The sequence below is a fragment of the Heterodontus francisci genome, chromosome 1 (genome assembly GCF_036365525.1).
Source record: "Heterodontus francisci isolate sHetFra1 chromosome 1, sHetFra1.hap1, whole genome shotgun sequence".
Taxonomy (NCBI): domain Eukaryota; kingdom Metazoa; phylum Chordata; class Chondrichthyes; order Heterodontiformes; family Heterodontidae; genus Heterodontus; species Heterodontus francisci.
This window is the reverse complement of record NC_090371.1, coordinates 108,551,015-108,566,200: the sequence shown is the minus strand read 5'-3', so window position 1 is coordinate 108,566,200 and position 15,186 is coordinate 108,551,015. Positions and strand designations below refer to the sequence as shown.

The window sequence follows — 15,186 nt, the reverse complement described above, 5'->3', positions numbered from 1 at the left end:
CCATATTGAAGAAAGAATCTTCTGGAATTGGAGGCAGTTCAAAAGAGATTCACTCGGCTGATTCCTGGGATGAAGGGGTTGACTTATCAAGAATGGCTAAACAGGTTAGGCCTTTATTCATTAGAGTTTAGAAGAATGAGGGGTGATCTTATTGAAACGTACAAGATTCTGAGGGGGCTTGACAGGGTAGATGTTGAGAAGATGCTTCCACTAGTGAGGGAATCTCGAACTAGGGGACATAGTTACAGAATAAGGGGACACATTTAGAACTGAGATGTGAAGGAATTTCTTCTCTCAGAGGACAGCGAATGTCTGGAATTCTCTACCCCAGAGAGTTGTGGAGGCTAGATCACTGAAAGTATTTAAAGAGGAGGTAGATAGATTTTTGAAATATCGGTGAGTTGAGGGCTATGAGGAGCTGGCATAAAAGAGGAGTTGCAGATCAGCCATGATCTTATGGTGGTAGATTTATGGTTGTTAAGAGTTGGTTTCGTTTTTGGATATTGTTTGGAATTCAGTTGGGGTGTAAGCCTACGAAGAGAGAAAGGCTACCAACTCATCCTATTTCACCTCTTTGAGAAACCTTCAGAATCCAGTGTGAGAACTGAAGAAACTGATGCAGCATTTCGCCTAAGAAGCTTCTGGAAGACTTTCTCTTGACATCTCCTGAACAAACTGTTCTGAAAATATCTGACAACCACATGTGTCTAGTGACATGCATCAATATGTATCCGGATGCCAGACTAACTGGAACATTCCATATCTTATCCTTTTACTTCAAAAATTAACAAGTACTTGGCCAAAATATTTTTTTGTTTTTTTGTAAAGTTGATCTGTGCAGAGAAAGCTTCTTAATTTTTCCTTTAACTGGTGTGTGTTTGTGTGTGTGTGTTGGGGTTATTTAGAAGGGAATATATCTATACTTCCATATTTCAAGCTATATGTTAATAAGCTTTGCATCTTTCTTGAATGAGTCTTGTTTTATAATAAATTAATAATGTTGTTGTTTATTAAAGAAACCTGGTTGGCGGATTTTTATTCTGAAACTAGAATAGATAAAGTATATAATTGGCCGTATTGGTAACTGGGTAAAGCATTTAAATATATGTTGTGACCCATGGAGAGGTGGAACTAGAGAAAAACAGTGCACTCCTCTATCCTCGGTCGTAACACTTGTGGATAGAAATTTGAAACAGTCATCCTCCTTCTTCAAAAGCAAAGTACTGTGGATGCTGGAAAGAAACAGGAAATGCTGGAAATACTCAGCAGGTCTGGAAGCAGCTGTGGTGAGAGAAACAGTTAACGTTTCAGGTCAATGATCTTTCATCAGATCCTCTTTCCCCCTTGCCTGCTTATCACCGTTCCCTGTTGAACCATATGCTTTCCTCTTTTAGTTTCCCTACTTTCTGGTCTCCTCTCAAGATCGTCCCCAGCTCAAATTTTACTAAATTTTCAAGTCCACCGCTTCTGTGTTATTTTTCCCTCCCCTCATGATATCTGGGTTACATCCTTGAATTGTTCTTCCCCCCCATCTATTCTATTGCTCTTTTCCCCCTCTTTACAACAACATGTTTAACCATTTGATTCGGGTGAAGGTGTTTCATTTGTACAGCTTTCCCTTGTCCCACAACTTGTCCTAATATCTTAGAGATCTGAAGTGCTTCATTAATCTTTAAAGCCATTTGTTGATGTGTCACACCTGCCATTCCCAAACTGGCCGAGTATGTGACTTTAGGAACAATTTTCAGATTACTTCTCTTGAAGCCTTGCTTTTTAATCTAATGCCTAACTCCTCAAACTCCTATATAAGATCTTCATCTTGATCTTTCTTATGTCACTGAATGTCTCATGAATCATGATTCCTGAGTGATTATTCTCCCTTTTTGGAATCTTTTCTGCTTTTCTATATATCCCTTATTTGTACACATTATTCAGAACTCCTGCTTGCAGTTGAAGAAAAGGCTAACTAATAACATCTTCAGTCTGTCTTTTCTTATTAACATTATTATTTTCCCCTCCCCGCCATCTCCCACTCATTTCACCACTTCCTCCAAGGTGCCATGGTACTTGCGATTTCCCTAAAGTGCTTAAAAGATCCAACTTCCTTTGTAGGGATTGCAAGTAAGTCTGTATCCCAGACAACGGGCTGGATTTTAAAGCAGGTCTGGGTTGGGAGTGGAGGAAGACAGGCCTGCAGTTTTGTGCCACTGGCCGTTGTGCCAGTTTGGCCCCGTTCCCGCGTCGACTGGGTTTTCCAGTCAGCAATGTGAACAAGAAACATCAGCCTGGAACTTGGCCAGGCAGCCGTGGCGGCTCCGGTTAGGAGGTTATGCTTCATCTCATGAGGGACACCCCCCACCCACATTGGTCAAGGCTGCCAGGCCACAGCTATGGCCTCTGGTCATCCCATGGAGGGGTTGCCCCTCCATAATCACGTGGATGCATCTGTGGCTATTTTAATTTTTTTTAAAAAGGTTCTCCTCTTCAGTGTGCTCTTCCATGTTGAGGCACCTCCTCTCTCTCCGTCAGCAGCTCCCACCTCGGCCAGTAGGGTTGCTGATGTGTCAGTTCTGGAGGGCTTCCTATTGGCCCTCCAGCCTTGGTAGCCAGCTTGCTGTTTCAGGAACTGGTCCTAACTTCCTGTTCCTGAACCTGGACTGAAAATCCAGCCTGATATGTTTGAATAATGAAGGTAGACACCTATTGAGTAGTGTCTGCTTCAGTCTTCAAATGGAAACCATACATTGTATACGCTATATGCATCAAACCTTGCTGTGCTGAAGGTTATGTGTATCTCTATATATTGCTTAAAATATTTTATCATAGTGATTGTACACATTGCTTTGCCTCTCTTGGAAAAAGAGCTGACACTGCTCATGAAAGGCACAACTTTTATGTGGTACATGAGGGAGAGTAATGGAAGCAACATCTTAATGTCATGATGTTACTGCCATCAAAATGTTTTAAAGGGGTGTCACTTCTGCAGTTCACAGTACTGTTAACCTGGACTTATCCTATTGGCTTGGGGAAGATGTTTTCCAGGCAAAGAATAAAGAAGACCTGTTGAGGGAAGTATTCTATCTTTTCTTATAAATGTGATGTACCTTTATTTTGCCATTCAGATACCTTTTTAAAAAATATTCATTAATCTCGCCATCTTGGAAGTCCATCATCTATTCACAGTTAGAATTTTCTTTCCTTTAAAAAAAACCCCCAGATCCAACCATTTGCTATGACTGTGTCTCCAGACATGCTGCTTCTCTTCACCTCAAACCATTTTCTTTTCACTGAGGCTTGAAGATCAAGTTTAAAATTTTTTTAACTGGCAGTCGTCCCATTGGCTTGAAGCCAGACCCTGTAAGCGTGCTGTTCACATCATTTTCACTATAGTGCTGAAAACACCAATACTAGCTGGCAACATATAATTTCACCAATCATCGTCTACAAGTGTTAACTATGCTATGTTAGTGGAATAGCTATATAAAAAAAACAATATTTTATATGCTACTGAATTCTTCACAATTTCTCCCCCTCGTAGATATGACATCTGCACCTATAAAAACAAGCCTTGTGGAACACTGGGTAAGTTTTTACTGCTGCAGCTAATATTGTTTCCCAGTACTTATTGATCCATTAACATTTTACTTTGATGCCAGTTAGTTTTTCTTAACCTTAGTAGGTAAAACAGTTTATTTTAGATTACTTAATTCACCCTTACCTCAATTTTAAACCTCAATTACTTGAGGTTTAAATTAAGTGAAGCGCTTTCTCTTCTTCTTCCCTTGCAGTAGGCTTCATAAAAAAAAAGTAAATCCCGTTACATTTTTTTCTTAACTTGGCACATTATGCAAATATAATCAATACAGGTAATAGCTAACTTTGTTTTCAGTGATCCACAAGCAAATATATTCTAGTATCACTGGCCTTTTCCAATTAAGTGTTTTTGTCATGGTAACTACTGTTGTACCCTCTCATCCTATAATGTGTTATCGAATCATTGTGGCACAGAAGGAGGCCGTTCAGCCCATCAAGTCCATGCCAGCTCCCCTGCTCTATCCCCGTAGCCCTTCAAGTTTATATCTTCAGAAGACTACCATGATTGACAGTAACAAATCATATTGATACATTAAGATTTGCAGCACTGTGAATACTTCTATTTTGCCTACAAAACAAAAACACACTTTCATTGGGTTCATATCATGTGCACAAACCACTTGACTTTTATTGTCACTCTTTGATGAGGATATATTTTACACTCCACACCAGGTCTTAATGATGCATTCTGTGTTCTTGACTGTTATGCACTTTTCTCCATCACAAATGTTATGCAATATTTATGACGTGATTTGAATATAATTGCAACACACAATCTGTCACTTATACCAATGGTAGAAATTAAACCAGAATAATCAAAAATTGCTGACTGATGCTTTCTAACTCTATAGTTTGCTAATAAGCTTAAATTACACTGGCTTCTATAATGCTTAATTGCACTTACTGCAGATTATACATTGTTTAAAATATAGAATGCACCTTATGGTCAGATACTGTATTTTTCATTAAATACATAAATATTTTCTTATGCATAATTTATTACTTAAAACATTGAAGGATAGGTTCCTCGTTGCAACTCTGAGCTATTTCAGAAGTATTTTTTCTTCTATTTATAAAACAGCTTCATGTAACAAATTCAAAAGTGTTAAGATAACACTTACCTATTTCAACAATTTGCTGCAATATAAACAAATCACTATTCCAAAAAAAATTGCCTGACAAAAAAGTACATTTTACTTCTTGCTAGGTAAGAATAGAAAAAAAAATAGAAATGTTGTTTTTAGTTCCCTCTTCAGGCTCAAGTTTCAGGTGGTCCCAAGTTACCAGAAGTAAATTTATAAATCTAACCCCTAGTCTAGACATTTTCCAGCGCTGGCTGTGGCTCAAAAAAAATTAATGTCTGGCCTATAAAGTGCAATTCCCTCCAGTGTATACGCAAATGACTATAAACTTAACCTTGTGCCAATTATTCCTTCTGTGTACGTAGGTTATATATATATATATGTATATATATATATATATATATATATATATATAAAGGACCTAAGCCTTTATAACAAGAGTATTTAAGACTGAAACACCTTGGCTTGACCCTTTGTGTCTCCCTGTGTTTATTCAGGCTTGGCCTCGGTGGCTGGAATGTGCGAACCTGAGCGAAGCTGCAGCATCAATGAAGATATTGGCTTGGGCTCAGCATTCACAATTGCACATGAGATTGGTCACAAGTGAGTGAATTAAAAGTAATCCCTATTCCCAATTTTAAAATGAATTCTTTGTATTTCTTTGCCAAGTTCACAGAAATGCAGTTCTTAGTAACTTGAGGTGATATTAGTTTATGAATCCTAACTACAAATGTCAAAAAAGTGATATTCCCCCTGTTGTGCCTCCTGCCTGTAGTGCAGTAGCTGTAAATACATGCTTTAAAAAAAAATGACAGTTTTAAAAAATATTAACACTTCATCTTATTGTTTCACAAGATCCCCCTTGCCCTCCCCTTCGCCTCCCCTTTTCCAATTGGCTTTTCCCACACTGTGTAGCACTCAGGACTGATTGTTTAGAATTGTGCAAGAACAACTCATACTCTGATTTACATTGGGGAGTGACTAGTTTTCAGTTTTCACTTACCCCTATTGACATGGGTAAATTTGTCATGCAGACTCTATGGGCTGACTGACCTCCTGTGCTATAATATTCTATGATTCTATAAAATTGGGAATTCCTTAGTATGGAGGGTTACTGGCAAGAATACACATCTCGCCACTCTACTGCATTGTGCATTGTTGCAATGATGCACTACACACCACACCACCCAATATCAGAAGAATAATTAAATGAAATCCAATGGACTGGAAGAAAGGCGAGGATTTTATCCAGGTGACAGGGTTCTCAACCACAGGCAAAAGTGCCAGCAAGAGCCCTGTGTCACCTCCTCTGGGGAAGGCCTGCCAAATCAAGTGACAGGCACTTAAGTGGACAGTGGTGGGTTTACCCTGGGATCAAGGACCCCGACGACGGATGTCCAGCCTGCTGAGAGCTGCTGGCAATCAGGGGCCAGCAGCTCTTTAACTGAGCAGCGCCACTGCGGAGGCAGTGGCTGCTGCCCGTAGAGCACTCACCCGAGGCAAGTAGGGGGGTCAGTAGCAAGGGCAGGGGTTGGTTCTCAGCGGGCACCACCCCCCCCCCCCCACCACCCCGCCACCCCACTTTCCGCTGCTGGGTCCCTCATTCAGGCACTAAATGCCTTTGAAAGAGAGAACCCCCCCCCCCCCCTCCTCCCTGAGCCAGCAAGCAGCCCGCATGGTTTTTTGTGCCAGCTTTCCATGCAGTGACAGGCCTGCCAGCCGCATGGCTGATCGTGGCAGCAGCCGAATGAGGCCCTTAATCGGACATTAATTGCCCAGTTAAGGGCCTCAATTTGAGGCAGGGTGGCAAGGCCGTTCACAGGCCTTCCAACCCTGGACTTAATTTTAGCGACTATATGCTCTCTCTGCTTCCAAATCTGCCGTGGGAGAGAGCATAAAATTCCCCCTTATATCTACTTGTCCAGTTTTGCAAAAATGTAGAGGACGGCAAATTTTTGAAAGTCGCAGTTTAGTGTTCATCATTGATAAATGTTATCAAATGGCTGTTCTAACAAACAGAAATAAGCATCTAATGAGTTTTTTTTGAAATGCCAATTAATTAAAGGGGATCCACCTGCATGATATATTTACCTAACTTAGTCAAAATCTAACGTTGTGCAGCTTCCACATTATATAATTCAATGAATATAATATTTTCTCCCCTCCTGAAAATGTAAACTCCTACCCTGGGCTGCACAGCTAACAGTCATTCATTTTTCTTGTGTGAACTCCAAGGGCTGAATTATATTAGTGCGCTGCACTTCACTGTGTCGCTTTTAAGATAGCAGCCTTCCATCACGGAAGAAGCGCCGCTGAGCTGCCACGATATTTCGAGCGGGAGCTCATTTAAATGGAGGCGGTGGAGCGGCCACCCCCGATGATGTAGAGTGGGTGGCAGCTCCGACCCCGGCAGTGGCTTCCAGCGCCACCGCGCAGACGCCGTCACCACCACCATTTTTAAAGGGCATCAAGGCCTTAACAAAAATTTTAATGTTTAAAGAAAAAGTACTTTGTTAATTTTTTAAAACAGAAATTAAAACAGGAGGCCCTTTCCCAACCGCCCCCACCCTAATGGGTGTTTTACATGCCAGAATGACAGACGTTAATTTTATTCCCACTCTGAACTTCCGCCCCCAACCTCGTCATTTTTGCTCTTTAACCGCTTCCCACCATCCCCACAGCCAATAAAAACGTTTTTCCCGCTACTCCCCCCGCACCAGCCCTGATTATTTCAGTCCTCCCCTACCCACCAGTGTCTCGTCTCGGAAATCCATACGGAGTTCTAAAGGCATGGGAGTGGCGGCCGGCAGCCGTAGAATCGCCGAGGGACGGCCGCCAGGACCAGGTAAGTTAATTTCAATATTTATTCTGCTAATTCTAATATTGAAATGAAGGCCCCGCCACTTGGAGGCGGGGGGACCGCACCCAGGCCTCGCTGCTGCTGGTAATATGCGGCCGAGCCTTCTCTTCATCGTGGGTCATGGCGGGTCGTTCCCGCAAGCATTTTACAGGCCTCCCTGCCACGATCCACGATGCTGAGGGGCTGATACAATCCAGCTCCAACAGTTGAACCTAATCCCACTACACCCAACACTGCACCCATCCACATTCACACATTTTAGCAGGGGTGGTTATATAGTGATAAGGAGAGGGAACCATCATTCCTACTCTAACAGAGTGGGCCCGATTTTAACTCTGTGAAAGTGGGTGAGTTTTGAGTGAGTTGAAACCTCACCCAGTGGCACTGAGGCCAATTGTAGAGTCCCAACTACTACTCCAGCTGAGATAAGCTAACACGGCACAGACTGATGATCAATCCGAGACTTTTCTGATCTGCATGACTGAACCATTCCTTTTAAGTCATCAAGGAAGTCCCACCAAATTCCTTTTAAGAGAATTTTGAATTTCTGTTATGCTTAATTCAAGTAATACCTTTTTTGAAAATATAGGGAATCGTGATAATTTTAGTCAATGAAGTAGTTTAGCTGTTTTAAGGTATATGTTATATACTGCTACTCAACACCCAATGGCTTGCTTGTAAACACTGCATTCTGACCAAATTATTTTTTGGAAATTAGACAGAGACCTTGAAATGTAACAAAGAAAGTGTGATTTTGCAAACTGAACCATTCATGTTGCATAAGTCAACTTAAGTCTAAATATCTGACTTTCACATAGGAATGAGTTAAAGTTGCTTCCAGTTTCCTATCTTCTCATAATTGAAATTTTAAAGAGACACTGGCTAACCACAATATCATTGAACAAAATAATCTAACAAAAGTGTCCCTTTAGAGGGACACAACTGATGAAACCCAAATCATAAGAAAGAAAGGAAACTTAACAAATTAAATATTTTTAGTATATACAGTGCACTCCAGTCCCTACAATGGCCAATGGTTGTGGAAGACATCAACTGTACTGGCAGACACCGTGCACTCCTTCTCTAGGGTTACCTGGTTGCAGACAAGCCACAGAAGAGAGGCAAGAAACTGGGGCAACCACCACCAGGGGCTGCATTTAACACTTTCTAGACCTAGTCCATGACTCGACTCAGCTCAGACAGTTCAAATGATGCTGTAAGCATTGCCTCCTGGACTCTGATAAGCAATGACTTGCTTGGAAACAAGACCATAAATTATTGCTCCTTACTAATTGTGGGAGAGCACAATGATGTGAAGTGCAGTGGTTTCAAAGCTGGTTGTGATTTAAACAGCCAAGTGTTCCCCTTAAGCCAAGAATCCTACTAACAAAGAAAGCAGAATATGAACATAAAGCATGGAAGAATAAAATGTCACCCATCCTATCAAGTTCATCCCTGGCACAGATCACATACAATCTCACCTCTTACTGACATTACCCCACGTATTTAATCTCCCAGGGAATCATTCTGCATAACGTCTTCCTGACACCCACAGTATTTGAGCACAACTCCAGATTTTCTATCTGACTGTACATTATTCCACTCTGACTCATTTGCTGTTCACTGCCAATGTGTAAGTGAATTGTTGTCTGTTGCTTTCTGCTTCCCAGGTGGTGGTGTTCAGGGTGTAAGAGCCGCTGTGATTAGACAGACTTGCAGCAAAGAGGAGAACACAGAGTCAGAAATGTCCATATGCAGCAAAGGCAACTCTTATAAAGGTGCCACTAAAATGAAATGACAAGCACAGCTAGCCCTCATCGTCTGTTTGGGAAATGCGTGATGCAGAAATTCAATACCATTACTCCATAATGAAATAACTTACATCTAGTAGCACTTTCAGCATTTGCAGTCTTTATAGGTCCATTTTCAGACCTAAAATCGGCATCGTGCACAGAGTGCGCGCCCCAACTGGTTGTTCTGAGGTCAGATCATAATTGGGTCTTATTAATTTATTTCAACATGCTGCTGGTGCCTGTTGTGCCACCTCATCCATTTTAATAAAGTGTATGTCGGCCCACTTGCCTCACCAGCTAACAGCCTGAAAGCATGTCCCATGGTGGGAGTGGGAATGGTGATCAGGATAAGGTGGATCTGGAGATAAGCTTTTGCTCCTTTGGCTCCAGAGCAATGATATTTTACATTTACATACCCACCAAGGAAAAATTATGATGCTGTTTAGGTAGCCATTGGGAATGCCTGGAAAATCGTCTGACCCAATATCAAACATGCATATATGAACATACGAATTCAGAGCAGGAGTAGGTCATTCGACCACTCAAGCCTGCTCCACCATTTGATAACATCAAGGCTGATCTGATTGTGGCCTCAACTCTACTTTCCTATCCACCTCTATACCCTTGTCAATCAAGAATCTATTTAACTGCTCCCTGGGGAAGAGAATTCCACAGCCTAATGACACTCTGAGTGAAAAAAAATTCTCCTCATCTCCTTCTTAAATGGGAGACCCTTTATTTTTAAACTGAGTCCCCGAGACTCTCTCATAAGGGAAAACATCCTCTCAGCATCCACCCTATCAAATCCCCTCAGAATCTTATATGTTTCAACAAGATCATCTCTCATTCTTAGAGTCATAGCGTCATAGAGTTATACAGCACAGCAACAGGCCTTTTGGCCCATAGTGTCCGTGCCGGCCATCAAGCACCTATCTATTCTAATCCCATTTTCCAGCACTTGGCCTGTAGCCTTGTATGCTATGGCATTTCAAATGCTCATCTAAATACTTCTTAAATGTTGTGAGGGTTCCTGCCTCTACCCCACCCCCCCACTTTCAGGCAGTGTGTTCCAGATTCCAACCACCCTCTGAGTGAAAAAGTTTTTCCTCAAATCCCCTCTAAACCTCCCACCCCTTACCTATGCCCCCCTGGTTATTGACCCCTCCGCTAAGGGAAAAAGTTTCTTCCTAGCTACCCTATCTATGCCCCTCATAATTTTGTATATCTCAATCAGCTCCCTTCTTCTAAACTCCAGTGGATACAGACCCAACCTGTCTAATTTTTCCTCATAAGATAACCTCTTCATCCCAGGAATCAGTCACGTGAACCATCTCTGAACTGCTTCTAATGTAATTATATCCTTTCTTTAGTAAGGAGACCAAAACTGTATACAGTACTCCAGTTGTGGTCTGACCAATGCCCTGCACAACTGCAGCAAAACTTCTTGAACTTTATATTCTATTCCCCTGGCAATAAACACCAACATTCCATTTGCCTCCCTAATCACGTGCTGTGCCTGCATACTGACTTTTTGTGATTCATGTACCAGGATACCCAGTTCCCTGTGTACCACAGAGTTCTGCAATCTATCTCCGTACTGATTTTATATTCTTCCTGCCAAAGTGGACAAGTTCACTTTTTCTCACATCATACACATTGTTCAACCTTGCCCGTTTAAGAGCAAAGACCAAAGTACGGAAAGTCCTCATCGGGGAACTCCTCTTTGCTGACGGTGCTGCATTAACATCCCACACTGAAGAGTGTCTGCAGAGACTCATCGACAGGATTGCAGCTGCCTGCAACGAATTTGGCCTAATCATCAGCCTCAAGCAAACGAACATCATGGGACAGGATGTCAGAAATGCTCCATCCAACAATATCGGCGACCACGCTCCGAAAGTGGTTCAAGAGTTCACCTACCTAGGCTCAACTATCACCAGTAACCTGTCTCTCGATGCAGAAATCAACAAGCACATGGGAAAGGCTTCCACTGCTATGTCCAGACTGGCCAAGAGAGTGTGGGAAAATGGCGCACTGATACGGAATACAAAAGTCCGAGTGTATCAAGCCTGTGTCCTCCGTACCTTGCTCTATGGCAGCGAGGCCTGGACAACGTATGTCAGCCAAGAGCGACGTCTCAATTCATTCCATCTTCGCTGCCTCCGGAGAATCCTTGGCATCAGGTGGCAGGACCGTATCTCCAACACAGAAGTCCTCGAGGCGGCCAACATCCCCAGCATATACACCCTACTGAGCCAGCGGCGCTTGAGATGGCTTGGCCATGTGAGCCACATGGAAGATGGCAGGATCCCCAAGGATGCATTGTACAGCGAGCTTGTCACTGGTATCAGACCCACTGTCGCCCATGTCTCCGCTTTAAAGATGTCTGCAAACGCAACATGAAGTCCTGTGACATTGATCACAAGTCGTGGGAGTCAGTTGCCAGTGAACGCCAGAGCTGGCGGGCAGCCATAGAGGCAGGGCTAAAGAGTGGTGAGTCGAAGAGACTTAGCAGTTGGCAGGTAAAAAGACAGAAGCGCATGGCGAGAGCCAACTGTGTAACAACCCTGGCAACCAATTTTATCTGCAGCACCTGTGGAAGAGTCTGTCACTCTAGAATTGGCATTTATAGCCACTCCAGGCGCTGCTTCACAAACCACTGACCACCTCCAGGCGCTTACTCATTGTCTCTCGAGACAAGGAGGCCAAAGAAGAAGAAGAAGAAGACTCATCTGCCAAATTTTTGCCCACTCACCTAACCTATCTATATCCCTTGGTAGAGTCTTTCTGTCCTCTTGACAACTTACCTTCCTACCAATCTTTGTGTCATCTTCAAATTTAGCAATCATACATTTGGTCCCTTCATCCAAGTCATTGATATAGATTGTATGTTGTTTGATAGTTGAGGCCCCAGCACTGATCCCTGTGGTACTCCACTAGTCACATCCTGCCAACCTGAAAATGACCCATTTATCCCGAGTCTCTGCTTCCTGTTAGCTAAACAATCCTCTATCCATGCTACTGATACTGATCCATACTGTGATTCACTTATTTTTGAAATATCCTTCCCATGATCAGCTCCACTGATCAGAAGACTGTTTACCCCACAGATGTCTCAAGACTCCTGGTTGACTCAGCAGTATGAGTTACTGTTAAGCTATGTGGAAAAGTTCCCAGCCCTCGTGCACAGTTTTCCACCCTCCCATCTTGCCATGCCTTGGTTGAGTCACCAGGAAGAGGCATACCAGACTGGTCTGCCAGTTTTCCCTCCCTTTCCCAGATGACTTTAATTTTTTTTCCCCAGAGCTGTGAATGCATAGAATATGCTGCCGGCTAAGGCACTTACATTTGATAAACCTTGATTAATTTATAGTTAGGAACTTTGATGTTTATTGGGATAATAATGATTAGAAATTAACAAATTTTGCAGAAACTTATCAAAGGAGATGAATTGAGTAGAATCCATGACAGAACAGGTTAAACAAAGGCCAGAATTTTACGTTGGGTGGGAGGCCCCGCCCACTGGCCAAAAAGGCGGGAGCGAGCCCACCTCTGCCAGGCCTGGGGACCCACACCAGGATTTTACACTCCCCAGGTCCTTAATTGGCCTTGGGCGGGACTTCCACCTCTCTGAGGCAGGAAGTCCCACTTAATGGAGCTGCTGGCCAATCAGTGAACCGGCAGCTCTCTGTCCCAGCAGCGCCACTGGGAGTGGTGGCTACTAGTGAGAATGCACCCAGCCACAGCAGCAAGAGGGTCGATGGCCCCGGAAACAAGGTAAGCTTATGGGGCCTCCCAGGGCACAAACAGCTGGGCTCTGGTGAGGCAAGGGGGGGTTGGCTGGGGGTGGGGTGTGGGAGCTTTATTTCAGTGGAGGAGGTTGGGCCTTCGGTGGGGGGTGCACCTTCTGTGGGGCACAGGGTGCCTGATCAGGAGGGCTCCCTGCAGCCTGCAAGGAGGGCACCAGATTTTACCTGGCAGCGTTCTGGGGGCCTGAGCCACCCGCCCTCCACTGGTAAAATTCTAACGGCGGTGATAGGAGGACCTTAAGTGGCAATTAATTGGCCACTTAAGGGCCTTGATTGATTGGCCTGGGGTGGGTGGGCCTTTTCTCGCCACCGCTGCCCTCGTAAAATTGCAGTGGGGGAGGGAAGGCATCGGTAACAGCCCCCTCCCCAACCACCCCCGCCTCGCAAGCAATTTTACGGCACCCCCTTTGATCAGAATTGGAAGAGGTTAGAAATGTATCAGGTTATAAACAAGTACTGAGCCTTGAAATGGGGTGGGAGGATAGAACAAAGAGAATGGTCTGTCCTAGGATCGAACAGAAAATTCTGAAAACACTAAGCAGGTCAGACAGAATCATCGGCTTATAAACTGTTAAATTGCTAACTTCTTCTAGCTCTGATGAAAAGCCATCAACCTGAAACGTTAACTCTGTTTCTCTCTCCATAGATGCTGCTTGCCCTACTGAGTGTTTCCGGCACTTTCGGCTTTTATTTCAGATTTTCAGCACCCACAGTATTTTGCTTTTGTTTTAATGTCTGTGGAAGGAGGATGTTTGATGGCCCAAATGTTCTTTCCTCACTCCATGCTATCTTATGTTCTTACAACTTGTTCAAGGAAGTAGGCTTATCCCTGGGAGAAGCCCGACCGAGAATGTCATTCAAGACAGAAATTCAGGCTTGTTTCTCCTGGTTAAGAATCAAACGCTATGGCCATGCAATTGCTGATCTCACCCTTGCTGTTCTCAATAAGCCCTGAGCATGTCCTCAAACCCAGTGGCGATCAGAATCCTATGACCGTGATCCTGGGTTGCCATTAGAAAATAAGCTGTGCTTAAATTGTCCATGACTTAATTGATCCTCCTGGAGTTATGTGATGTATTAAGATAATAGGCATTCCCTCACACCCATTGTAAAATAAAGAGGTAGTAGAGGCAACAGCAGAAAGTGAGAGAGTTTTAAATGGGAATAAACAATGGCTGAATTTTCCTGAAAATTTGTACCATAGTAATGGCGCATCTAGGGTGTATACCATTATTATGGCGCAGATATTCTTAGACATTATGGTATCAGTGATGTGCCATTACTTGCGCCACCCATAATTTCTTGGGATTTTTGTGCCACTTCGCTGAAAGTTAATAATAGCCCTATTCCTATTCGCCACCACCCCCACCCCTCCAACCCCACTATCAAAATCAATGGTGATCCCTATTTTTCTGCTATGGATTGCTTGCTATAGACTGCAGCGGTTCAAGAAAGTAGCTCACCATCATCTTCTCAAGGGCAATTAGGGTTGGGCAACAAATGCTGGCCTTGCCAGTGATGCTCACATCCCATGAAAGAACACAAAAAAGAATTAAGGTTAGTTTGATTGTTGTTGATAGTTAAACCATTACACAATGGTCTTGGTGGGTCACGGAATGGCACTGGTCAGTCACAGAATGCTGCTGGTATGTTATACAATGGTGCTGGTGTGCCAATAATCTGCAAATAATCATTCAACGGGTTGCCTGCATCTGAGGTAGGGCTTAATTTTATATTGAACTTTAAAGCTCTCGCTGTTGATTAGTTGAGCATTTTCGAGTTCAATTTTATGTCTCATTAAGCAAATGGATTTTATGACGTTAGAATGTCACGCTGTACCAACAAAACCGTTCGAACTCACCCCGTGGATATTAGTTTAATAATTTATTATGTGAAAGTCCTCTTGATGCCATATAAAACATTTGCAGGTGAGAATTGGAGCAACCCCTGCATTTATACTCCTGTTTCCTTTTTTTAAAAAAAAAGACAGATTTCTGTATCTCTGATAAGATATCACTCTCAGAATTTGTTCCGACTGAGGTTTGTGC

At 43.1% G+C, this 15,186-nt stretch overlaps 1 protein-coding gene across 1 annotated transcript in view; it reads left to right on the top strand.

Annotated features, from left to right (window-relative positions):
- adamts6 (ADAM metallopeptidase with thrombospondin type 1 motif, 6) overlaps nucleotides 1–15,186 on the top strand; it is a 362,517-nt gene that overhangs the window by 171,926 nt on the left and 175,405 nt on the right. The window contains exons 8-9 of the mRNA XM_068034178.1: nucleotides 3,539–3,582; nucleotides 5,174–5,279. Of these exons, the coding sequence (XP_067890279.1) occupies nucleotides 3,539–3,582; nucleotides 5,174–5,279 (150 nt within the window). The remainder of the gene's footprint in view (nucleotides 1–3,538; nucleotides 3,583–5,173; nucleotides 5,280–15,186) is intronic.